A 27850-nucleotide genomic window follows, 5' to 3' on the forward strand; every position below is an offset into this window, starting at 1 on the left:
TCACATTTACAAAACAAATTTTATTTTGACATACATTTAAATATTTCACATTATCAGTTTTCTTGTCTATCCACATTCAAATATTTTGTGTCTCATTTGATAAAGACATAGCACTCATGGTTCTTTACAACGATCTTGACTTTAATACACATAATTTCACATTTTCTTCAATAAAGAAAATAACCAGAATAACATTTCTCAAGATTTTTTTCACATTATTCTTTTTTAAAGTCTTTTCTCGGAAGTTATTCCTGGAACATAATGCTATCTCAGCTCAATTTAATACTACCCTCTGTAACAATAGCCCTGGATAAATTTCTTGTTAGTCCTAATTTCAATAAATCCAGCTTTTCCTTCTCATGTTCAGAAAATGACTGAAAGTACAAATTGTAAGTTTATCAAAAATGACAATGAAATAAATTTCTGTGCTTTTTAAAATTTTCAGTGTATCAATTATTATTTTTTCAATTACTGTGTACAAATATGTCATACAAATATTTCAACATAGAAGATAAGATGAGAAAAAGTTATTTCGATATACATCACAAGCTATAAGGAGCATTTGGCAACTAAAAAAACATAACATAACAAGAAGTGTACAAAGTACCTTGGATGCCCCATTCACACTATCATTTTCTTTGTTTAGAAGACAGTGAAATTGTGGTCAAAATTCTATTTGGCATCTAAATTAGAAAGAGCATATCATAGGGAACATGTGTACTAAGTTTCAAGTTCATTGGACTTCAACTTCATTCAAGTTACCTTTAACCAAAATCTTAAACCTAAACCGGGACATAACAGACGAACAAATAGATGCACAGACCATAAAACATGATACCCATAAATGGGAAATAAAAAAGGATAGAACACTACCTGTAATACAAAGATGAAACCATACACACAGCATGCAATAAAAATTTAGCAAATATATTTAGTTTTTTTTATGTGAATTTTCAATCCAATTTTTTCAAGCTTTTTTGTCCCAAAGGGATATAATTTTACATTGTTGAATCCATGTCAGATCGATAGTTCATAACAATTTCTTCACCATCTTTGGTTGTAAGAGTCCCCTAAATAAGGCCTACATGGTATGAGACTTCTTCTTTATCATTACAATTGACCCTTTATTTCTCTTTTCTCTTCTTTTTTTTTTAACTCTTTAACATATTTCTTAACATATTACCCTTTTCTTTCCATCTTTTTGTTTCATCACATCAAACTCCTTTGTTAGTTCTTCAAGACAGTGCATTAACTGGTATGTATCAGAACTACTAAATATCAACTGGAATATAGGAAAGAAAAGCATATTGGTGTCAGAAACTTTTAGTTAGCGGCATTTATTTATAATCATATTGACATGACTGAACATGCGGAGTTTCAGAAATTCAATATGATAATTTATTCATGTTAACTGGAACTTGGTGCTAAACAATAACCGAAGAACAATGTCACATGTTGTTTTGGTTAGAATATTAATACATCTTAATAATGAAAATGAGCTCAGATTGAATAATTGGCTGTTTGTACTTTAGAACAGAGACATGGAATACTGCAAAGTGAAGTTAAATTAAGTTGAGTTGTTGCAGAAAAAAAAAATCATGCAAAAGTATGTTCAATTTGGCCAAGCAGTTTCAGGCTCGGAGAAATATTTACTTTGAACTGTAACCTAAAGGCACAAGAGTGCACACGCTGAAATGTCTCGCCTTCTTTACTTATCATTGATATTATGTTGAAAGTCCTAAGTATAAAGCTTTATTGAAAACGGTCACATAAACTTAACATTAACAAAGATAACTAAACAAAGACCAATGAACCATGAAAATGAGGTCAAGGTCAGATGAACCATACCAGGTATCTAACAATGCTTCCACACAACAAATATAGTTGACCTATTACTTATAGTTTAGTAAAATAGACCAAAACACAAAAACTTAACTCTGATCAATGAACGTGAAAATGAGGTCGAGGTCGAGGTTAAATAAAACCTGTGCGACACATATAGATCATAAAATATTTCCATACACCAAATATAGTTGACCTATGGCATATAGTATTAGATAAATAGACCAAAACTCAAAAACTTAACTTTGACCACTCAACCATAAAAATGAGGTCAAGGTCAGATGACATCTGCCCGCTAGACATGCACACCTTACAATCATTCTATATAGTAGATCCATTGCATAAAGTATGAGAAAAACAGACCAAAACACAAAAGCTTAACTATAACCACTGAACCATGAAAATGAGGTCAAGGTCAGATCACACCTGCCAGTTGGACATGTTCACCTTACAGTCCTTCCATACAGCGAATATACTAGCCCTATTGTTTATAGTATCTGAGATATGGACTAGACCACCAAAACTTAACCTTGTTTACTGATCCATGAAATGAGGTTGAGGTCAAGTGAAAACTGTCTGACGGGCATGAGGACCTTGCAAGGTACGCACATACCAAATATAATTATCTGATTGCTTATAATAAGAGAGAATTCAACATTACAAAAAATCTGAACTTTTTTTTCAAGTGGTCACTGAACCATGAAAATGAGGTCAAGGACATTTGACATGTGACTGTCGGAAACTTTGTAACATGAGGCATCTATATACAAAGTATGAAGCATCCAGGTCTTCCACCTTCTAAAATATAAAGCTTTTAAAAAGTTAACTAACGCCGCTGCCGTAGCCGCCGGATCACTATCCCTATGTTGAGCTTTCTGCAACAAAAGTTGCAGGCTCAACAAAAATCAATGTCACATCAAAGCTTGGTTTCAAACTTTACAAAATTGCCAAAGCTTAAAATAAATATCCCATGGTATGATCACAATTGTTTTGTTTTTTTTGTTTTTGTTCATCAATTATGTCTACTGAGATATAAATAGTAGTTAGTTATAAGTAAACTCACTTCTCTTGCCTCAAGCAAAGGAATTGCATCTTTTAACAGAGTTAACCAAAATCTGAAAGATAAACATATCTTAAAATACACTGACAAATTTAACAAAACATGCTATAGTTTCAGACTGGAAAAGATATTAAGAACTGCCCTGCTTACATTCTTAGTCATATATTATAGCTATTTTAAGAATATTTTTTTTTCATGAAAAGTGTAACATAAGGTTGTCATATCAAAATGGAATGAAATGCAGATTTAATAGACATAAAAGTGTTGTGTCAATCATTTTCTCAACTACCTGAATAGTAAATTTGTAAATCCACTTTCCAATTACTTGTGGGTTAATAACTCTTTAACAAACTGACAAAAAAAATGTGGTAAATGCAAAACAAAAATGAAAAGAAATAGCTTTAATTACAGTGGATATTCAAAACTAAAACACAAAATTTCCACATATTCAAAATCATTCCTCTATGACTTCTACGATAGATCAAGATGAAACTTTACTTATTCATTCTACACAAAAAAAAAAGCTTATTCCTAGCCAAGAATATGACAGTTGTTATCCATTCGTTTGATGAGCTTTTGATTATGCCATTTGATAAGGGATTTTCTGTTTTGAATTTCCCAAAGAGTTTGCAATGATTGTTTTGTTATTTTACTTTTTACTAGTATCCATGAAATTAATAACTTGTATTGGAGGCAGTGAAAATAGACAACAAATTTTGATTTTTGGAAAAAAATCATATACTGTGGATTCATTTATTTTCGTGGGTACCAAATTTCAAGGAATAAGGAAAATTTGCATGTTCGTGGATATTTAATTTCGAGGTTTTTCTGAGGTATGCATACACGCCTATAGAAAATGAGTTATTCGCAAATTATAATGAATCAATAGTAATAGTTATCAAAGGTTATCACAGTTATCATATAAAACAAACATTGATGTTTATTTCAGGAAGATCAGCTCCCCGGTTTAGGATTTAAGACTATTCTGTACCTAAAATAAATAAGCTGATTACACCATGAGCCTTGGGTCCAGATTACTTACTCTTTTGGAGCTAGCCTTGAATCTAGAAGTGAGAGTAATAATGATCCCGCAGCGAAGAAATCTCCATCTTCATATAACTTATGGAACTCTCGGTATTTACCTAAAAAATTCAAATATATCTACATAATCTTATACTGCAGTCAGCAATTTTAATATACAGATAAAGCTATACATATAAACATTAGCTTTATACAGTAATGACCACAACTAACTTATTACCATGCCTCCTTACCAGAACTACACATACTAAATTTCATCAACAATGTCACATTACTTCCATGGCAATTGTGTCAACAACCGTTTAGTGATAAACTATTTCAATGTTATGTAATTAATAGTTAATAAAACAAGAGGCTCTCAAGAGCCTGAATCGCTCACCTTAATTTTTTGGGTTAAATCTCTCATCAATGATTATTTTGGCTTTTCAATTTATTTAAATGTTCTTTGAATCGTCCTATTTTCTTCAAAAGCAAAAAAAAAATAATCGTTTTCTCCTATGTTCTGTTTTAGCCATAGGAGCTATGTTTCTTGACATACAAGGAAATAAAATATAAAATTTATACTAGATACTCTGAAACTCATTTAGTTTGGCTGAAATTGATACAGCAGTTTCGAAGGAGAAGATTTTTTTAAAGTAAGTCAACATGATGAACAAATTGTGAAAAAAGTCTTTAAAGGGCAATTACTCCTTAAGGGGTAAATTTTGGTCAAATTGACTTATTTGAAGATCTTACTTTGCTTAACATTTTTGCTATTAACAGTTTATCTGTATCTATAATAATATTCAAGATAATAACCAAAAACTGCAAAATTTCTTTAAAATCATCCATTCAGGGGCATTATACCTGAAAAACCAGTTACCCAATTCGGCTGAAAATTTCAGGACAGGTAGACCTTGACCTAATAAATACTTTAACTTTTTGTCTTATTTGCTCTAAATGCTGGAGTTTTTGAGATATAAGCCAAAAAACTGCATTTTACCCTGTGTTCTATTTTTAGCCGTGACGGCCATGTTTTTTGACGAAATAGAAAATAAAACACAAACTTTATTTTATACACCCTACTGATCATTCAGTTGAAGTTAGGTTGAATTTGGTTGAGTAGTTTTAGAGGAGAAGATTTTTTAAAGTTAGCAAATATGATGAACAAATTGTGAGAAATTGTCATTAAAGGACAATAACCCCTTAATGGGTCAATTGACAATTTTGGTCATATTAACTTATTTGTAGATCTTACTTTGCTGATCATTTTTGCTGTTTACAATTTATCTATATTAATATTCAAGATAATGACCAAAAACTGCAAAATTTCCTTAAAATTACCAATTAAGTGGCAGCAACCCAACAATGGGTTGTTTGATTCATCTGATAATTTCAGGGCTGATAGATCTTGACCTAATGAACATTTTTACCCCAGGTCAGATTTGCTCTAAATGCTTTCGATATCAAGCCAAAAACTGCATTTGACCCCTATGTTCTATTTTTAGCAATGGCGACCATGTTTGTTGATAGATCAAAACTTCGGATACAATTTAAAAACTAGATACCCTAAGGAACATTCAGTTAAAGTTTGGAAGTATTTGGCCTAGTAGTTTCAGAGGAGAAGATTCTTGAAATAGTTTACAACGACAGACGACGGACGCCAAGTGATGGCATAAGCTCACATGGCCCTTTGGGCCAGGTGAGCTAAAAAATAAAACTACCGGTATATAATAACAGTTTCTAAAGTTGATTGTTCTTGAAGCAATAATTTCTTAGTTTTTACAATTTTTGAAAATTTTAATTAATTCTTGAAAAGCCAACATATTCCAATACGATAAACCCTCCCCTAAAACTTGACTGCTTAAAAACACTGCAGGGAAATTCCCAACAATACTATCCAAGAGGGAAATACAAATAAATCATTTTACTATACATATATTTTCTACATATTTATATATAACTTTGGGAACTCTTTATGTTTACCTAAAACATATAAATATATATATACATCTAAGAATCATGACAATTTGAAATTTTATGTATGGCCTTTTCCTCCTTTCAAAATTAATCTCTATTTATTTAGTTTTATCATTTTTAAATCAACTAAACTGCTAATATGTGCACAGATATTATTTCAGTTGCTCTTTAATCCATCTAATTTGTTGTCATGAGCTCTATTAATACTGCACAGAGTTAAAATAAATACAATGTGCCAATTAGACATGGACACTCAACTTTAAAAAATTATTTTCTCATTCCATTTCTTACTTTAATGTCAACACAATTTCGAAATATTTTTGTGCTGAGAAACATGACAAAATATTCAGATAAAATCTTAAATGTTAAAAAATAAAGTTGAGTTGGGAATTGTTTTTAAATTTCCATTTATAGATTGCTTTAGTGCACATGGACTATATTTATACAAGTATAGGGGCCATTGAAGCTCACAGTTAATTCTTACCTAAAAATGTAAGTCTGTTGCTCAGCAACATTGATGGTCCTAAATTATCAATCAGATCTAAGTTAGTAAAGGAACCACTCTCACTGTATTCTAACAAAAATCTGTAAAAAAAAACATATCAGTATTAGTTAAAATAAGATAAATGAAATAAGAATACATTTTAAATTCAATATCATAATTTGGTCTAAACTGTTGTGATCCTTGAATTTGAGGCTGATGCAGTCTATTGTTCTAGTCTTTTTAATACATTTAATACTGAGTTCACACGTAATTTGAATTCGATTCGCTTTAACTGATTTGAATTAGTTTTATGCGCATTCGAATCGTTTTACGTACTAACATCAACTCTAATTCGAATTACAATGCACGTCAAATTCGATTTACTGTCTAAACGACGTTAACTTTTAATTTGTATTAACAAAAACATATTTATGATTCGAATTAGGCAATTCGAATCAATTCGAATTAAAAAAGAAGAGTGTGTGAACGCGATTATCGAATTTGATTCAAATTCATTTCGAATTAAATGTCTATGTAAACGAGGCATAAAAATGTGAATATTTCATGATAATAGTACAAAATAACCTTAAAATATTTTATGAGATATGGAATGTACTCACTCCCATAAAGAATTTCATCAGTTACTTTCATCGATGCTTTATATGTTACATTATCTTTGACATTGTATTATGTTGAACACAACTTGAATATCATAAATCATTACTTTGTTGGTTCAAATAAATGTTACAATGCACTAAGAAGTTGAAGGTGAGACTTACTTTTCTGCAATTACTGTAGCAAAGGCAACATCCTGAAATAATGCAAATAGTAACTGGTTATAAGTTTTATAATTTTTTATCCAGATTTGTACATTAAACTGAATTAGGTTCTATAGATTAACTTTTTATAACCTACTTCAAACATACAAAATGAAAGAGGGCTTTTTAGTTCCTTAAAAATAAACAGCTTTTGAGCACTTTACTGTATCTTCATTTAACAAAAAATGCAATTTAAAGTGTTAGTTGGTGTCTGCTTAATCCAAAAAGAACAAACACATTACAGCTCACCTCTATTGAGCTGCTAACCAAATATATTTAGAATTTGTACAGTTGTGTTCTTTAACATATTGATTTTTTTTTTAAATATCAGCAAAAGAAAGTAGGTATCTGATTGATAAAAAAAAAGATTCAACTACTTACTGTCAAACTGTTTGAAAAGTGTGACTAACATATTTGTTGCATGATTAGATGAGCAAAAAGATAATTTAGATATAGCCCTTACTTATAGAGAATAATATTTTTTTAATTGTTTTGTATGAAATTAAAAAAAAAAATTATGACAACTTTTGCAGAAATCATGAGTTGAATAACATGAGGACAATGTTCAATTCCTTAACTAATTAATAGGACAAAAATATGTGTGGATGTAAAAGTATTCATACATGGTCATACCTTTGACCTTAAGAACCATGTTAATGCTGCTCCCAGTCTTTTGTTATTAAGATGTCTCATTCCAACAACTTTACATATACTTCTTGCTGTAAATATACAAACATAAAATATTACTGTATACACTACAATAAATTTCTTATAAATGATACCTAATGAACTGAACAGAGGTTTCTATTTATCCAGATCCGTCCACCAGCCAAAATAAAAACTTTTGTTTAAATTTATAACACTTTAAAGTTCTTTAAAACAATTAACAGAAAGAAAACCTTGTCAATGATGGGACATAGTTTCATTCAATCTTTTAAGCGTTTTGGCAAAATTGTTTAACAGATATTATTTAGAAACAGATCTACTGATCATTAGCTTGTTGATAAGGGAGGAGGAATGGCCAATTTTATCTTACTGCCTCTAAAATCAGACATACTGGATAGGTCCAGTGATAAAGTTCTAAGCTTGAGTTTTAAATGTCTTGAACAGTTTGCTGATTATTTGAAGTTTTTCTATGTGGACAAGCTATTATCCTCAGTTCTCTTTAAAGATATATTTTCAAACCACAAAGCTTGATTTTTCAATACAGAGGATCTAGCAATCTATATATGTGGCTAACGTCAGAAAAAAATTATGTTATTTTTGAATCATTTCTACTTCATTAATACATAATTGGTAGCTAACATAAATTCTATTATATACAACTTTTGAATATATTCAGGATAAAGCAATCTGTAGATTATTTAAGACATACATTCCTGGGGTTAGCAAAATACATTAATAATTACCTTGTTCAGTCATATTTCTTTCCTTACAAATATTCAATAATTTCTGTGCTTTCCTTTCTGTTTCAATCGACATATTTTCTATAAAATTTTCCAAGTAATGCCTACAAATAGATGCATTTACATATATTAATCAATAGAAATAAGAATTTATTGAATTGATGTAAAAAACGGAGAATATCTATATCATAGTAAGAGTAAAAATACCATCAAATAACAAATCCTTTCAAAAAACAATACACAAATTCAAATTTTGAAAGTTTTCTTTTTGAATAATGACACTTAAAGATGCTTTTAACAAATATATAAATGTGTGCAAGTCGCAAATTTTGGAATCTTTTGTGTTTTGGTCTTCTGGCACATTGATATGAAAATATAATTCGATAACACATTTTTTTTCTCGGGTTTTTATTTTTGTAGCATATTTTCATATTTTTTTTTGCTTCGTGTTGAAGGCCCCTATGACTTTGAAATTGAGAATGTCTATAAAAGTGCTGTTCTGTTGCTTTTTGTTTGTTTTGATGCAAATATAATGTTTTTGTGACATGAATAGATAACCAATATCCTATGTTATTCTATTATGTGTGGAGGATTGAGAATCAGACTTGTTACTAAGACAACATATTTAACCCCTGCACATTTATGCAACCCTCTTACATCTGTGGCTATTGGTTTTTACCTTTTTTGTAAAATTGGTACATTGTAAATTCAGAAATTATGGCATGCATTTATAAAAGCAAATTTTGTCATTTTAGAGTAAAATGTGTTCAATTCATATAAAAAAATTAAAATGTGAGTTTACATCATTGTGATTATAACCCCATTGCATTTTTCATTATAATGAAAACATCGTAATTATTTCTGAATTTACAGTATGCAGTTACAGTACAGCAGGAATTTCTTGCTACATTGAAGACCTGTTGGTGACCTTCTGCTGTTGTTTTTTTCTATGGTCGGGTTGTTGTCTCTTTGACACATTCCCCATTTCCATTCTCAATTTTATTGATGTCAGGTAATAGTTGTCTTGGTACAACTCGTCTACCATTTAAGAAGAATCAGTGAAATAGAAAGAATGTGTTATCTTGTGGCTGCTTATCCATCTTAGCAGATAGTATATGTTTTTGATAAGTATTTTAGTAAATTAGTTCGTTGCTTATGGTTAAAAAAAAGTGTCATCCTTACCTTCCAAATTCAGGACAGTGGTCTAAATAACTCACACCAACAACCCATAAACTGATAAAAATATAATTTATAAATTTTGTTTATTTCATAACAATATTTTAGAGTAAAGAAATTATTTGAAATATCTTTCAAAACAAATAACAGAGAAAATGTTCTTTCTTCTTACCTATGAAACAAATTGAGGCACATGTATGCCACTCATTAGAAAATTAGGCCAAAGGTCCATACAACACACTGTTCATTATTATCAACAAGAGGAAAATGTTCATATTATCAAAGCTTTTAAGCAATACATAGCTAAGAAAGAATTTTAATTCTTAATCAAATGAGGAAATGCTTTTCATAAAATCCAATCATTGTCTTTAGAAATTGTGTTCAATAAAAAGAGAAATAAAAACTGTGCCTTACCTTTTATTAGACATAAGACTACTTGCATAGTCTAATAATAAAAATTCTCTTAAATTTGAACCATATCTGAAATGTAAAAATAATTAATTAATGAATAAAACATTTTTGTTTTGTAAATATACATACCTTTCATATTTTATGCAGAAGTTCTGTAGAATATATAGTGTGTATTGAATGCTTAGGAAAATGGTTGGCAATAACAGATTGCCCCTCAATATATTTTTATTTAAATATGATTGCTACATGTTTGGAATTTGAACATAAAACATCATAAATAAAATTCAAGTTTGACGGATCAAAATTTCCCTGTCTTTTAACATTTTCTTTATTATAAACCATTCTAAATCAATTTGTACTTACTGTAGTTTATGAGCTTCCAACTGACCACAATGTTGTAACAAGTCTGTAAGATGTGCCACAAACCACCAATTACTGAACATAGAGCTGAAACAAAAAATACAAATTTCTAAGGGATTGTAATATGAACCAAAAATCAACAGATTACTACTTATAATCAAAATACTATAAAACATGGTTCTCATGAGTAGAAAAATAACATCAATATAAACATTTCATTTAAAAATAATTGAAAGAAATTAAAGAAGAATGTGTGCGACTATAGATATGAATGCCCCTGCTCAAGCTTTGCAATTTTCCAAGTTTTAAACGGGCATAACTCTAGGACGGTAAATAATTAAATGCCTAAATTCAAACCATGTGTGTTGTGGTTTTTACATTGTGATTGATTGATTAATGATTGCTTTACTTCACATCAGCTATATCACAGTGAGAGCTGTTTCAAATATTATAACAAGTCTTTTGCATTATGTATATTAAAAGTTTTATAAAATTTAAATGATGCAAATTTATATACGAGTGCAGAAATAACAAAATTCACAATTTTCTTAACTATACTGGGGCATAGCTCTAGAAAAGTAAGTGAATTGCTATCCAAATTGGACTCTGTTTGCAACTTCTGGTTATTAGCACTATGTCTGAGTTCATAAAATTTGGATGATGCAGATTTAATTTATATTCATCTTTATTATCAAAGTCTATATAAACTAAATATACATTGGAATTACATTATAGTGCATAAACACTAAAAAAAATCTAATTTTTCTATTTATAAAGGGTTGTAACTCTAAAATGATACATAACTCAAAGCTCAATTGGAACTTGTCTGCTAGATTTGGTTCTTAGCATTATGATTTGTGTTTCATAAAATTTGGATTTATAAGCAAATTTTGGTTAGAGTGTGGAAATAAAACAAGATGGCTATTCAAAGGCAATACTTAATGCCCATCTGCCTACAGTGGGGCATACATACTGTAAACCAACTTATTTTCGCGGATACATTATTTCGCGTTTTACCCTTTCTTGACCACTTCACGGGTATTTAATTTCGCGATTTTCTGATTAACTTGATGAAGTTAAATAAGGAAAGATCAAAAATATTTAATATTCGCGACTCTTTATATTCGCGTTTTTTTCTACTCTCGAAAGTCGCGAAAATAAATCGCTCGCGAAAATAAGTTGGTTTACAGTAATTGAAAAATCTTCAAATCATATTGCTTTGAAGTCAGCCTAAAAGGGCATATACAGAAATATTGTATTTACACAAATGCATTTGTTTACAGTGGTTTTCCTTTGGAGCCTCATTATATGGTAAGATTGTTCTACCAATAGAATGTATGACAATGAAGAAATTGTAACTATACTTCTGTTATTGCTAAATGTTGTTTTTTTGAAGAAATTACCTGCTTTCCTTTATAACCTGGTGTATATCAAACTCTAAAGCTACCAATAATATATTATCTAATTCTCCTAATCTCTGTTGACTGTTCCTGTAAACATCTAAACAACTCTACAATATAAAACATTTTAAAAGCATGATTAACAGGGGATAGGTTGAATTTTGGCATAACTCTCATGACCTGATGGGTTTCATGGATAACTTAAGATTTACTCTCGTCATTGACAAAGGAGAAGGGGCATTAAGGCCTAGTTTTAGCCCAAGAAAATAAAATGTTTGATAACCATTTCAAATTGGCACATAATGTTTAGAAATGCATAGGGTCAAGAAATATAAATGAAAAACATAAAGATTTGTATCTGATGACGTCACAATTATGTCATGATATGTACTGTTTTCACAAAAACTATGAAAAATACAGAATTTATGCAGTTTTCTGTCTTTATTTCCGTTGTGGAAACATCCTGCGCAGCCGAGAAACAACAAAATAATTTAACAGAAGCTTCATTATAACTATTGGCATAATCTCACCAAATATAAAGTTGTTTCTTGGGTGCGCACATACTTTTTCAATCTGAAATATACTTAAAATTTGATGAAAAACCAAGGAAAATCACGAAATTTCCCAAAATATGCAAATTAGGTCATGATTTGTTGCCATGGTAACTTGTTCCATGTCAAATTTGTTTTGTTTTTCTTTGTACCTTACACCTTAGTCAAGTTTTCAGTAATTAAAGATTATGTGTGATAACTTTTAAAAATGCAGTAAATTTTGGGCCCAATAAGGGCCTTATTGCCCCTACTCCTTTAACATTGCTGATATTTCATAAGCACCTTTCAAACTTATAAGGATTATAACTAAAAGTAAATTTTAATGGGTAAAGCAAGTGACATTATCATTATTCAATCATTCAAAATTTCTAAACTGACATTTTATGATGATCCTTGTCTGGGTGTTTCATGTTTTCTTGTATCATCCTGAATACTGAAGATTTAGAGGATTTGAAGATAGTTAATATCTTATTGTGGTTTCATTTTCATTCCTTTAAAAGATTTTTTTTCAACCCTAAACTAGAGGCTCTCAAGAGCCTGTGTCGCTCACCTGTTACTGTATTTACTGATGTCGGTCATCTTGGTTGGTAGGTGGGGTCATAAGACCCTTTTTTTTAAATAGATACCATAGTAACGATTGTGGCCACGTTTAGTTTAATATGGCCCATAGTTTTAGAAAAGAAGATTTTTGTACAAGTTACAAAAATGACGAAAAGTTGTTCAAAATTGACTATAAAGGGCAATAACTCCTTAAGGGGTACTCTTACAATTTTTATCATGATGACTTATTTGTAGATCCTACTTTGCTGAACAAATTTGCTGTTTACAGTTTATCTCTATTTATAATAGTATTCAAGATAATAACCAAAACCTGCAAAATTTCCTTAATTTTAGGGCAGCAACCCAACAACAAGTTGTCAGATTCATCTGAAAATTTGCGAGGGGATAGATCTTATTCTGATGGACATTTAAATCTTGAAAGATTTGCCCTAAATGTCTTAGTTTTAAAGATATAAGGGGTTGACTGACAATTTTGGTCATGTTGACTTATTTGTAGGTTTTACTTTGCTGAACATTATTGCTGTTTACAGTTTATCTCTAGCTATTATAGTATTCACGATAATAACCAAAAACTGCAAAATTTCCTTAAAATAACCAATTCAGGGGCAGCAACCTAACAACGGGTTGTCCAATTCATCTGAAAATTTCAGGACAGATAGATCTAAACCTGATCAACAATTTAACAGCGTTTTTGAGTTATAAGCCAAAAACTGCATTTTACCCCATGTTCTATTTTTAGCCATGGCGGCCATCTTGGTTTGTTGGCCGAGTTACCGAACACACTTTTCAAACTAGATACCCCAATGATGATTATGGCAAAGTTTGGTTTAGTTGGCAAGAAGTTTCAGAGGAGAAGACTTTTCTAAAAGATTACAAAGATTTACGAAAAATTGTTAAAAATTGACTATAAAGGGCAATAACTCCTATAGAGGTCAACTGACCATTTTGGTCATGTTGACTTATTTGTAGATCTTACTTTGCTGAACATTATTGCTGTTTACAGTTTATCTCTATCTAAAATAATATTCAAGATTATAACCAAAAACAGCAAAATTTCCATAAAATTACCAATTCAGGGGCACCAACCTAACAATGAAATGTACGATTCATCTGAAAATTTCAGGGCAGATAGATCTTGACCTGATGAACAAATTTACCCCTTGTCAGATTTGCTCTAAATGCTTTGGTTTTTGAGTTATAAGCCAAAAACTGCATTTTACCCCTTTGTTCTATTTTTAGCAATGGCGGCCATCTTGGTTAGTTGGCCGGGTCACTGGACACAATTTTTAAACTAGATACCCCAATGATGATTGTGGCCAAGTTTGGTAAAATTTGGCCCAGTAGTTTCAGAGGAGAAGATTTTTGAAAATGTTAACGCCGGACGCAGGACGACGCCGGACGACGGACGCCAAGTGATGAGAAAAGCTCACTTGGCCCTTTGGGCCAGGTGAGCTAAAAATGGGATATTTTATGGGTTTATAAAATGTGAACAACCAAAACCAACACTACAATTTTGCATGAATAATTGGTACCCACTAAAAAAAATAAAACCATAGTGCTGAAGACAATAACCAAATTATAATACTGGAGAATTATGAGTGAAATTGTGCTATGATGCTTTTGATACAATGAAGAAGAAATGTACCTGAATTTAATACCAGTGAATTATATCTGAAACAGTTGAATATTAATAAATTACTTCCAACATTTACCAATAAAGAATACTTTAAAAGGTCTTTAAGCACTAACTGTTGAGATTTTGGTTGGAGACTGCCATATTTATTTTTCGGTTATAGAAGTACAACCTTTCATTGGTTTTCTTTGAAACTGTTTCACATTTGGTAGTTTTAGAAGTTTATGTACTGTACAGTTTCTGTTTTGTTCATTATTGAAGGCTGTACATTGACCTATAATGTTCACATCTTTGTATTCTGGGGTTAACGGACAATTGTTTCATTGGCAATCACCCAACATCTACTTACTTTCATACACGAGTTATAAAATCTATTGCTGAAATTGAATGTATGTTGATTAAATACTTGAGGTATTACCTGTACATAATACTGAAGATCTATGGCTTTAACTGTAGGGTGTTGATATAACATTTTGGACACTAACATATGGTACCATGTCCCACAGATATCCTGTAATTCTGTAAACACTGCTTCTTCCCCAGCCAAAATCTGCAATAGACATATTAAAGAAATTTATAATTTCAGATGAGCAAAACATCTAGTTACAAAACAATGGCAATCCTAAGAGAGATAAAATTCCATTTAGAATTTGACAAATTTAAGCAACATTTTTGAACACTTTTCCCTGTCTTGTTGTGTGGGTATATAATAAAGAATAAATCATTGCATAATATATTAAAATAAGTAATGTTTTATAGATTCATCCAATTTTCATGTATTAATGGAAAACTGCATTTTCCTGTGTATTTGATTATTTTTGTTGATCATTTAAATATGCTAATCACTTATAACCACAAATCCACTATAAATATAAATATCCTATAAATTATGTTGGATCTACGGTACATCAAATCTATAAAATTACCCTGCAGATAGTTCGTAATTGTTTATTTGCAGCAAATTCTTGTTCCTCTAATCTTCTCTGTGCATCATCCTGCCAGTGTCTCCATTTCATGTCAAATTCTGCTACTGAGTGTCCTCTTGACATTTGCTGAAAACAGAAATATCTGATTAAAGTTGAAAACTATAAATTTAGAACTGTTTACCAATTCTGGACACCATAAGTAGTCTGGATACTTTTGACGTTATTTTGGGATACATGTATCAGAAGTGTGATAGGTGAAAGTTAAGAAGCAAGATGAACCTGCTAGGATATAAAAGCTGGAAAGTCAATAGAGGATCATAGAGGTCATTGAGAATAAAAAAGCTAAGTCCAGCAGTTTATCAAATCAGACATTCAAAAGAGTTTTATTGTCTTTTTTCACTAATGTGTTTTAAACACTTGAGTAGGTGATATTTACAAACAGCAGTATGTGCCCACTTGAAAATATGATTTGCTTGCACACTATCAAATGTTTATGTTCAGAGATCTATGTTATCTTGATCAAACCCTAGCATGGCATATATATTTAAAAGATAACATCATAACTTACAGAAAATATAGGCATTCTTTTCAAGAGATCATCTATACTCTGGAAATTATCTGAATATGCTGCTGTGTGTTTTGAAAGAAGTCGTCTAGCATGATCAATTTGACCCTGTAATACCAATCTATATACCTGGAAAGAAAATCATTGGGTATTAATTTCAATATGTAAAATATATATATATGATCAATTTTTTCTAAATTAATTCTTTTTTTGGTTTTGCAGAGAATAAATCTGGCAAAGTACTTACACTGATGTGTGAAAATTGCTTTAATTTATCAATAGGAAATTACACTGAGCATTGTACTGTATGAAGCATTGGTGGGGGTTGATTCAACTACAAAAATGGACAATGGAAGAGAACTCCAATTTAAAAATATACTTTTACAATGATTTTTTGTTATGACAGATATTAGAATCCTACACCCTGCACTAGTAATGTTATTTTCTTGACCAGTATAACATCATTTTGTAACTTTAAATATATGAGCATTTATTTCATTGATAGATTTCTGGAATTGTTCATGGATAGGGTGTTTTAAAATGTTATGATCAGTACACTGTATTTTGTGTATCTTTAAAGTAGCAATCAAACTAGGACGATTTAGATATACATGTATAGTCAGTACCATATGCATAGGGTTCTGATTGCATTTTACCCAAAAATAATCAAACTTTAATAAAGAGATAACTGTATTGTATTTGAAGCTTTAAGGACGTCCATCGGTAGTTTTACTGTCGCAAATTTAGTTTACCTGGCGACGCAGAGCGGAGACAGGTAAACGGGTATTTGCGACAGTGAAACTACCGATGGACGTCCGAAAAGCTTCAAATACAATACAGTTATCTCTATTCTAATGCAAAACAAGTTTATAATTAAATTTCAATCATTATTTCAGTGTAAAATTTTCATAAAAGAAAATTCCGCGAAAAAGATGTTATCTTTTTTGGTCCCTACACTAGGTGACATCATAGGTATGCTTCCGGCGTCAAACATAAACACCAGGCGTTTTCTGGCTTCTGTGCCGCTTCAGAATGTAATAAAATTTGTTAAAAAGAATATTTTTAGGCGCAACAAGTGAGTTTTTTGTTTATTATTGTAGAAATAACATTCCGAAATTTAAAATGTCGGCTTCCTTAGTCACAGACAAGGAGATAGAGAATTTTACACTTGCTGTCATCCAATCAGAACAATTGTTACAAATTAATTGCATTAGAATACTTACTGAATCCCAGTAGAATTGATGACTATCTGGTCTATCTTCTTGTAAAATCTGTAAAATTGTTTCCTCATCAGTAAAATGAATTCTTATCCAATCCAATAACTGTGTGATCACTAATCCTCCTGTAATACAAAACACATACAGATTAGACATTAGTTTACATTATAACCATAGCAACAATCTTTATACCTGTTTAGAACCCTCATTGAGGTGTCCAAGTAATCACATAATAATAACTATTTTTTTAAACAAGATAATCAAATAATCATAAACACCTTCCTAGATTACAAAAAAATCATGAAAAATTACGACTGGTAATCACTTTGAAAAATGTAATCACATGATAAAAAAAAACCCATGAGGTGGATCCATGACATGTTTAACTTTATCATGTTTATAGTGGTTGTTGATGTCAATGACAATACCATATTTACATAAATTGTAAGAATGAGGCAAGTGAACATCTTCTCTAAGTTATATAAAATTGTAGAAAGCCTCTCATATGATCTTTTCTTCAAAAGCTATGAAATAAGCAGAAACCTTTTAGATATAATACTAGATGAGTACAGTATTTAAATTTCACAGCAAAAACAGTTGATATTAAAAATCTATAAAAAAAATCTCATCTTCAATTCATTGAAATGTTACAGTAATTAATCAACAGATTCCACCTAATTTCTGATTACACACTAATTTAAATGGTAACAAATTTCTATGTTTAGTGGACAGTCGAAACTATAATTTGGCATTTAAATAAGAAAGATCATATCATAAGAAACATGTGTACTAAGTTGATTGGACTTCGACTTCATCTAAAAGTACCTTAACCAAAAACTTTAACCTGAAGCAGGACGGATGGAAGAACAGATGAACAAACAGATGCAAAGCCTGAAAAACATAATGTTCCTTAGTGGGGCATAAAACCTTTATTTAAATTAAGATTTTACCAGCAGGACTGTCCAGGAACAATATTTCACATAAACTCCAGATTAATTCTGACATCTTAAGCAACCGTAATAAATCTAAATAATTCTCCTTCTTGTCTTCATCTATGGTTGCATCTACAATGAAAACATTTCATTATAAGAAACAAAAATATCCTCAATTATCCACAAATTAATTGTTAATATCAAATTACATTTATTATAATTTCCTGAATGATGACTATGTGGTATGAGTTTTTCTCATTGTTGAAGGCTGTACTGTGACCTTTATTTGTTTATTTTTGTGTCATTTTGGTCTATTGTGGAGAGTTGTCTCATTTCCAATCATACCATATCTTGTCATTTGTATAAATACCAATATATTTTTTTGTGTGTCACAGTCAGTGTTATAATCTTTTGTTTAAATTCTGAGATTGTAATTGTTTCCCCAATTCTATTTGGGTTTTTTAAATCTTTTTTTTTTTTATAGAATACACTGTATATCTATGACTATTATCTATTTCTAATTCTATTTATACTATATATACCAGCTAGCTTCTTTAATTCATCACTGTAAGCTATTAACACTGCAATGTATTGTCTACTTGATTTCAATATTCTACAAAATAAGATAATAGGTACACTACCATTTTGTTATAATAACATAATTTTTCACATTTTATTTACCCAAACTGTTTAAATCCAAGAGTATGTCTCCACAGGACACCTTTCCTCAATCCAATCACTAGGTTCAAAATCATTATTTAGCTAATAATTACTGAAGTTTATCTGCAATTCAAATGTGCACTATTAAGTTTCAAGTTGATATGGAATCAGGATCTAACTACATTGTTAATTACCTTGGCATTAAAGTTTAAGCTGGTTATGTACTGAACGTACTGAATGTAGTGAACCTTGAAATTGAGGTAAAAACTGTCATGTTGCATATAATTTTAAAAGTCCTCATGAACATGTGGTGTACATTGTTTCAAATTGACTTCATGGTAACTTTTAACCAATATTAGTCAGACAGTGAGACAGCCAAAATGAACAATGCCTTGCTCCTATCTAAGGCGGTCAAAAAAATCTATATACAAATTAGCGGTATTGCACATCACTTTCCTAATCAGTCTTAACAATATCATCAACCTAACCACTAATTTTTGTTTCAATGTTATCATTCAAAAGCCTGCAGATACACCTCTACAAATATTTCTGAAACAGCCTTTTCAATTCAACAACCTTATTTTTTATACGATCTTTACTAAATTAACAAATGATTTCATCAATGTTAAGATACTTACAATGGATGTATACTTCCCCCAACAGCTTTTTCTGCTGCATGTTTCTGAAGCATAACAAAAATACCTAAAATAGAAGATAACAAATATTAGTGTATCACAGTATGCATTCAGCAATCAAAAGTGTATTTATTCTGAATTTTGTCATAAATTTCGCATTTAACATACTTTTTGTATCAAATTGTGTTTCAATGTAATATGAAATTGGAGCTTTGGACATCTATAAATATTTTTTTTTTTTTGTAGAAACTTATCCGCTGTTTATTCAGACTTACAGAAAGATATTTACTAGATTGTGGTAATGAATTTAACAGGGTAAAATGAATAAATAAATGAAATGTATTCAAGACATAAGTCTGTATTACAATATTTTAAATTTGTTGATTTTCAAGAATTTTTACAAATTGCCCACAAGTATGGCTTAAAAGGGAAATAAACTCTAACTTAAATATTGTTAATTGAAAAACTATGTATAATCATCATACTTAGTTTTCAAGGTAAAGTTTTGTAATCATGACTTACATTTGGATGGGTAGGCAACCATTAAAAGCTTCAGTGTTTGTATTTCTTTCAAATAAGAACATTACAGTTGTTCAAAACAAAATGAAAACTTATGCTTTAATATCTTTTTTCACAACTTCTGAAAATTTAACTTAAATTTTGATTACGGTCAGTGATTGACAGTATACCTTAAATGAAATCCATTGAGAATATTGGATCCAGCAACTCATGGCGTTATTCAATGACAAACTGTTTCATGATTTGTGTAGATTTGTATTCCAACAACTCATTATATGTGATTCAAAGTTTTGTCTTGATTAAGATAGATCTACTTACTATGAGATTCATTGACAAGTTTTCTCATGACTGGATGATATAAATCTATATCCCATCTCACTTCCCTTATCTCTTGTAATCTTCTACAGTGTAACTGATTTTCTACAACAGAAAAATAATTCAATGACCATTTCAGTGACAAGAATATACAATACACATTATGACAAGAATACATTTACCTGTACTTGATATTCAATAGTTGTTGTTTGTTGATGTGGTTCATAAGGCCAAACAAAAATATATGTCTGTTTCCTGCTGCCAAAGCAAATAAATCAGGGTCAATAGGTCGGGATTTTTTTTTTTTTTTTTTTTTTAAATTTTTGCACTCCCTGTCAGATTTGCAGTTGGTTAAATGTCATTTTTGGTTAGGGTCCTGTACCCCAAATGATTTAATCTCTTTAAAGAAGCTTTAATTGAATAATCCTCGCAAGCTGACGTTTTTTAAACCTTAGTTGTAGCACATTTGTCCTGGGAGCAGCCATTTTGATTGTTTGGCCATAGTAAGATCGGACCAGAAACGATTTTTTTTCGGAATTGAATAAAAAGATCTAGGGTCGGGGGGTTTGAGACAGGGTCGGTCGGGAAACAGGAAACAGACATATATTTGTTTCTCATTGCTCATTTTTATATAGATAAGACCATTGTTTTTCTTGTTTGAATGGTTTCACACTGGTCATATTTGGGGCCCTTTATAGCTTACTGTTCGGTGTGAGCCAAGGCTCCATGTTGAAGACTGTACTGTTAATGGTTTACATTTCCTACTTTTCAAAATTGTGACTTGGATGGAGAGTTGTCTCATTTGCACTCGTACCACATCTTTTTATATCTACATTTTGTGAGAATACATGTAATACATTCATGATAATACGCATTCTGAAAAGAATAAATAATTCACACAATGACAAGAGGTGGTACTGAAGACCTAATACAAATTTTCATGACCATATATGTATGCTTTCTCATGAAAACCTTCTAATAACTTGTTGAACAGAAAAATGACAATGAAGATTAAACAATTTAAATAAAAGGCAGAATAAGGCAACGAAACATATGAAGATTAATTAATTTGATTTTTAATGTACAATACACAATGTACAACTAAATATAACAAATACCTGGATACAAAGTTGGTTTTCTTCCAGGAAATACAAATAGCTGGTTCCCAAATCCCCATGTTGACTGTAACCCCGCAGTACATGCTGGGTCATATATTGTCTGAAAATGAACAAAATGTATAATCATTATTCTAACATGACAGAGAATAGAGTGAGTGGTGTACTGAAATTTGGAAGTCTCTAAACTGTTGATTCCAATGGGTTTTAGCGCTCTGAGTTGGTGGTCAACAGTATATAAGGAATCCAAAAACACAAGTAACCATTCAGCCTCTGAAGAAGGTCCTTGAAGGACCGAAACCGGTCAGGCTTATTATCATCAGGCGCTATTGTCTAGTAGTAACGGCATATATTTTCCTATATTTTATACATTATTCTAACATGACCTCCTTCAAACGCTTTGAGTACACACCCGTGGTAAAATATGAATATATTGTTTGGGCTGTTCCGATCGTACTCTCACGTCATGTGCTTTTTTATGAATGAGCTACCCGGCGTCATAAAACGAATATAAACATTTTACGGGAAAATACATATTTTTGAACCCGAAAATCATCACAACAAGGAAACGTAATCAAACTATCCTAAAACGTGTTATATAAGCCATTTTGTATACAAATAAGACGTATAAGTACAATGATCATTTAGATTTATATAAATCTTTATCAATATGTTATAGTAAATACATGTAGTTTTAGCATGTTGCTAATTCATTTTTTCTCCGTTCTTTTACGTCAACTTAATAGTGCTTTTATTTATGGGAACGGCAAATAATGCCTTCACCTAGAGCGCTTTGATCCAGAACAGTTGCCGTATTTGTCCTATTAGAATCGAAATAATTCATGTGGGCTTGAATATATCATAATTTTACCACGGGTTGTCCCTTTATGCTGTCGCTCAGGGTAAAATATTAGTCATAAAGGGCCAACCCATGGTAAAATCACGATATTCCATCCCCCATGAATTATTTCTTAAACAACAAAATAAACTCATAAACATGTACAAGGCCTTTATCACAGAACCAAATCTATAATGTCTAGCAAAGCTGTAAAAGGCCTATGTGAAATAAGGATAAAAAGGAATTTATTTTGCAGTAAAAATCTAATAAGATGGTTTCATGTATCTCATAATTTTGCTTCTTATACAATGTAGAAATACTGTATAATAATTGATTTCGAGACTGATTTTTACTTTTTTTTCTTTTTTAAATTGTACATTTGAATTGTATGTGTTTAATTACTTATAATCCAAATGTAAATAGCCTTAGGAAAGTCTTGTGTCCATGTGTTTCACAACACTGTGTTCAAATGACTTTTTGTTCAATAATAAAATCCTTTTCAAAACAAATGTCAATCAATTCATGTAAATTATGCTAATCAACCCTCGAAGTAGCTTCTAAAAAAAAAACAGACATGAAAATTTAGTGGCCAACTCAAAATTTCAGTGGCCAGGAAATAATTTGAGGTCACTTACATTTTTTTCTTAGCTAAACATTCATTGCTAAATAAAAATATATTTTTTGTTCTGTTTTAATATTGTCTAGTGTAGAATTAGTCTGTGTAAAATTTAAAATCAACTGTAAAATAACCACATGATTTATTTAAATTTATGTATTATATAACAATCTGTGACGTTTAGCATATTTAGCAGTAGTCTGAAGCCAGTCAAAAAAACAAACTCATCTGACTTTTGCAGAAGCACTGGTGACTGCCCCAAAGGTCAAGTGAACATCTGAAATTGTTTGCAAAATTGTTTCATCTGTTTACTGAGGAAATTGAGAACAAGGCTCAACCATGTGCTTTCAATAAACACATTCTTCAAATGCTAATGGCATTCTTTCTAACGACACTTAAAGGGAAACTTCGCAAAAAAATCAAAAATTGATATTATGTCCATTCTGTATAAAAATGCTCAAATTTATAAATATTAAAGTTTTATTCTGCTAGATAAGAGATCACCATCGATTTTAAATTTTGAGTATCAGTTATCTTCGTTCCGCCATTTTGTTATCTTGTCCAAATAAAAATCACGATATGTCTATAAACCACAAAGAAACAAAACTACAGTAACCGATGTAGTCGTAATTACGTGTGGATATCTTGTCAATCGTACGGTTGTTTTATCTGACTAACTAACTTGATACGGAAAATGTTCTTATTTTTTTAATAACCATATAGTCTGTTATTTTTAAACTGTTAATATTGGAATTAGTTAAAAAGTCAAAGTTCAAATCATAGATAAGTGTTCCGTGAAAATTGTTTTCGAAAATCTAATTCGTTCATAATTCAAGTAATATACATGTACTTTATTCAAATAAATTAGGATCTTCGCTCCACTGATCACCCGCATGGCTTAAGGTATTACTCCCAAAGGTATTGTGAGGGGTGAAAGGTGACACGTCCAGGTATTCAAGCGATTTCCTGTCGGGCTTGCAAGTTCATGCATCGTTTCACTTCTGTAGGTATTGATCAGTGTACACGGCCGATAACTTATAACTTTCCATTTTGAACTATCAGGTGTATGTATAATAAACATCTCTGTCTTGCGTGTCCGAAAGTGATATAATATACTAGTCATTACTTAACTCATACGCTTGTTTATAAATAAAATTTCTGGTGTAAAGAATATTATTTATAAAAAAAAAAAATGATACCAAAAAAAACAAAACAAAAAAAAATTGAAGATAAACAAATATACGTATTTTTTCCAAGGGTTAATTTTGGAAAATCAGAGACATATAATTGTATTATATGTCTCTGGGAAAATGTAATATTTACTCGTTGTCAATAGTAAAGGACATAGTACATGTAGGATCATTCCAGAAATGTTGATTAAAAAAATGTGCGCACTTGTCGACGATTCGTTTATACGCCCGGATAGAAAGTTACGGAACTACAGCGCAATTTAAAATATAAACATGTATACATTGAACATAAGAAAGAAACATACATTTTGTGCAAATTGGGGTAAAAGTTTTGTAAATAGACTAGTCCACGTATACCAACAATATGTAATCATCCAATTCGATAGACTATTGTATACCAAAAGAAGATGAAGAAGAGGACCAATTTGATTTAAATACAGGTCGATCTATAACTTGCTTTGGTTCATCGAAGTTATGAACATAGTAAAATCACAGATTTATATATCAATTAGATTGTTCTCGAATAAAGAAAGAAATTCGTCATCACCACAATTGTTCCGACATATGCAACTGGACGTACACTAATAATCCCCGAGGGATGTGAATATTTTCTAGGAAAGCTATTGAGTATTAAAGTTTCAAATCATTTTCGGGATTTATTTTCTTTCTTGATATTCAATGACAGCAAATTTAAAGAATAAACTGCTTGTCAGATATTTGACCGCTTTAGGGGTATTCTTGCCAGTTGAACAGACTTATAATTACATTAAAAAATAGGGAAAGATGACATTAAATTCGTTGTCTTTTGTTTTTAAACATCTTTGGTCAAATAGTTATTAAGTATTATACGTTGTGAGACGAAGACTATTTTAATAAGGACGTCCCCGATTATGATTAAATTTGGTTGACGTTTTTCACACTTGATAAAGAATATCGATTCGTAATTTTTCGATTCCATTCCAAGAAGACATTAAATTTGCTGTCAATTTTTTAAAACTTATCAAGTACAAAAGTATTTTTTCTTTAATCGTTCATATTATATTCCGCTTCGGTAGAGTTATCTTCAGTGAGTTCTAGTTATTAATACTTCGAGACAATAGAACATGTCCAACTTGTAAAACCTTAGAAGATAAAAATCACTTTCTCCTCCACTGTCAAATTAATAACGTTTTACGTATAAAACTTTTTAATGACATGGCAATAGATAATCCTATGTTTCCAAATCTATCTGATACACAAAAACTAGTAATTCTACTAAATCCTTCTAATATAAACCAAGTGAAAAAAACAGGTTCCTTTATAAAACAGTCTTTAGAGCTGAGGACAGGGGACTCTTAGTTAGTTTTACTTGTATATATATATAGATATGTGTGTGTTCAACTCAGTTATTTTATTGTTGTTGTTACTTTTGTTTATGTCACAAGTATAATGTTACTTATATGACAAATAAAGATTATTAATTTATACGTGGCTTTTAAAAAGTCTAAATCTAAGTGTTCTCATTCATTTATTTGCCTAATAAAGATAAATAAAAATACTTTGGTAAAGCTATTTATAATTTCTAAGTTCTCCTTTTTATTAGACATCAATCAAGGACAAAAGGTGTAAATCATTTCAATCGGACATATGAATTAAGTTTCCCGTCTTTAACCGAAAATTGTGTATTTCTTAGTAAATTAACTTATTTGAATTCAAATAAATAATAGCACCAAACATAATTAAATAATTCCACGGCGATCAATTTTTATTTGTCACCAACTTGAATATATATTTTAAATATTTGTATTGAATGCTCCCTTGTCTTATAATTTACTGATCCGAATAGACAGTCACACCTGGCAAGGTGTGCCCGAGAGACGTGGTTAAATACCGAAGTGCAAATAACAATTTACCTTTCAACAAGCCATCTACGAGTATTGCCACAGAACCGTGAATACACACATCGTATCAACCAAGTCATAGCAGAGATAGTAAAAGGTCAATAAGAGTACACCAACATATTGTCTTTACAGATTATTGTACTTTACTTTGTTCACCTTATTAGTCCGAAAATACATTAATTAAAAATAAATTTATAATTTTTTGTGTTGTCTACAAAAATAATTCGAATATATACGTTTAACATAGAAAATTTATCTTATGAATATGTACAATTGAACGTCTTTGCGTTTTATCTTCTTATTATCGGATGGTTATTAGATAAAGCATAAGTCATCGGCGCGCTTACGATTACGTTAAAATATGATTAAAAACCAAGACTTTTAATGATTGTATTTTAAATCCCGGCATGCAAAAACCAGGAGAAAACGTCACGACCTACAGGAAGTAGTTAATATTTTTTCATTAAATATTGAATTTCTCCTTTATTACTGCACATATAGCGATAAAACTTTGTGAATATATATATTATGTCATAATGAACATATTTAAAACATAAGTAAAAAATCGTGAATTTTCCCTTTAATAGTCAAAGTTGTGACTTAGAACAAAATAGGAAAAAAGACGGATCTGTGCCATTTTCATTCAATAAAATTGAGAATGGAAATGGGAAATGTGTCAAAGAGACAGCAACCCGACCATAGAAAAGACAACAACAGAAGGTCACCAACAGGTCTTCAATAAAGCGAGAAATTCCAACACCCCGAGGCGTCATTTAGCTAGCCCCTAAACAAATATATAGTTGTTCAGTGATAATGAATGCCATACTAATTTCAAATTGTATACAATGACCTATAATTACCTGATGCAATAAAGCGCTGATAAGTTCAAGCTTAAACTCCGTTTGAAATACAGTATAAATTTGTGTTACTGTCAAACGCTCAGAATATTTTTAAAACCTGACTCTGATGAAGGTATAAAATCTTTCTTTTATTCCAAATAAGCTTTTTTCGGAAGGCATGGGCAAAATCACGGGACATTGGAGGAACTCTCAGAACAGGGGTTTCCCTAATTTTGGACACACATTACACAATCTAAAGGATGAAACCATAAAAAAGAACTTCAGAAGACTTTATGAAATAAAAGGAGGTGACCTATAGTTGTTGATGTTGTGTCATTTTAGTCTTTTTGTGGGTAGTTGTCTCATTGGCAATCATACCACATCTTCTTTTTATATGAACTGATGAATGTGTTCACACAAAATTATCCAATAATCGGTTTTATCAGTTGAATGAAGTGTAATCATAAGTCTTAGGTTCGCGGATACGTCGTAGGAAGGCGTCCCAGAAAAAAAAAAAAATAGCCGTCCCAGACGTCATAATTATTTGGACTAGCACATCAAGAGAAATAATTTATAATTTTTTGAGAGGGTCAAAATCTTTTTTAAAGTGGTGAAAGGTTCAGAAAAAGACGCGATTAAATGAACAACTATTTTTTTGTAAAGAAACATTGAAGCCAAAATGTGTTGAACATGTTGTTTGGTGTGATAATTGAATTAAATAATAAAAGAAACCTGGCAATAGACTTTTTCCCGCTCGGCCATTTTGGTTATTTCCCTTTAAAAAGTGGTCTTACTAATTAGAGACAAAAAGCGTCAAAAAGCGACAAGAAAACATTTTTTTGTTGAATGTTAAGAAATATGCATTTATTTGTAAATTAATATACAGGCAGAAATAAATTGA

At 30.7% G+C, this 27850-nt stretch overlaps 1 protein-coding gene across 1 annotated transcript; it reads right to left on the reverse strand.

Moving 5' to 3' along the window:
- LOC134724878 (nuclear pore complex protein Nup85-like) lies at positions 1 to 27736 on the reverse strand. The gene is made up of 22 exons (XM_063588188.1): positions 27682 to 27736; positions 21590 to 21689; positions 20475 to 20576; positions 19641 to 19704; positions 18885 to 18955; positions 18361 to 18474; positions 17417 to 17535; positions 16197 to 16322; positions 15629 to 15754; positions 15121 to 15252; positions 11961 to 12067; positions 10561 to 10644; positions 10201 to 10266; positions 9793 to 9843; positions 8614 to 8714; positions 7838 to 7923; positions 7166 to 7197; positions 6387 to 6487; positions 3945 to 4044; positions 2906 to 2957; positions 1184 to 1282; positions 1 to 374 (listed from the first exon to the last, which is right to left on the reverse strand). The coding sequence occupies exons 1-22, from the start codon at positions 27709 to 27711 to the stop codon at positions 270 to 272; spliced, it is 1968 nt and encodes a 655-aa protein (XP_063444258.1). The 5' UTR covers positions 27712 to 27736; the 3' UTR covers positions 1 to 269.
- Between the last annotated feature and the right edge of the window lie 114 nt (positions 27737 to 27850).

This window comes from Mytilus trossulus, chromosome 7 (assembly GCF_036588685.1).
Source record: "Mytilus trossulus isolate FHL-02 chromosome 7, PNRI_Mtr1.1.1.hap1, whole genome shotgun sequence".
In the NCBI taxonomy this organism is placed as follows: domain Eukaryota; kingdom Metazoa; phylum Mollusca; class Bivalvia; order Mytilida; family Mytilidae; genus Mytilus; species Mytilus trossulus.

Coding starts and splice junctions, on each gene's coding strand:
- LOC134724878 (XM_063588188.1), bottom strand. CDS start 27,711: ATGGCCGAGCGGGAAAAAGTCTATTGCCAG. Junction 18,956..19,640: donor GGGGGAAGTATACATCCATT/GTAAGTATCTTA, acceptor CTTATTTTGTAG/AATATTGAAATCAAGTAGAC. Junction 375..1,183: donor AAAAAGATGGAAAGAAAAGG/GTAATATGTTAA, acceptor TTGTACTTTCAG/TCATTTTCTGAACATGAGAA.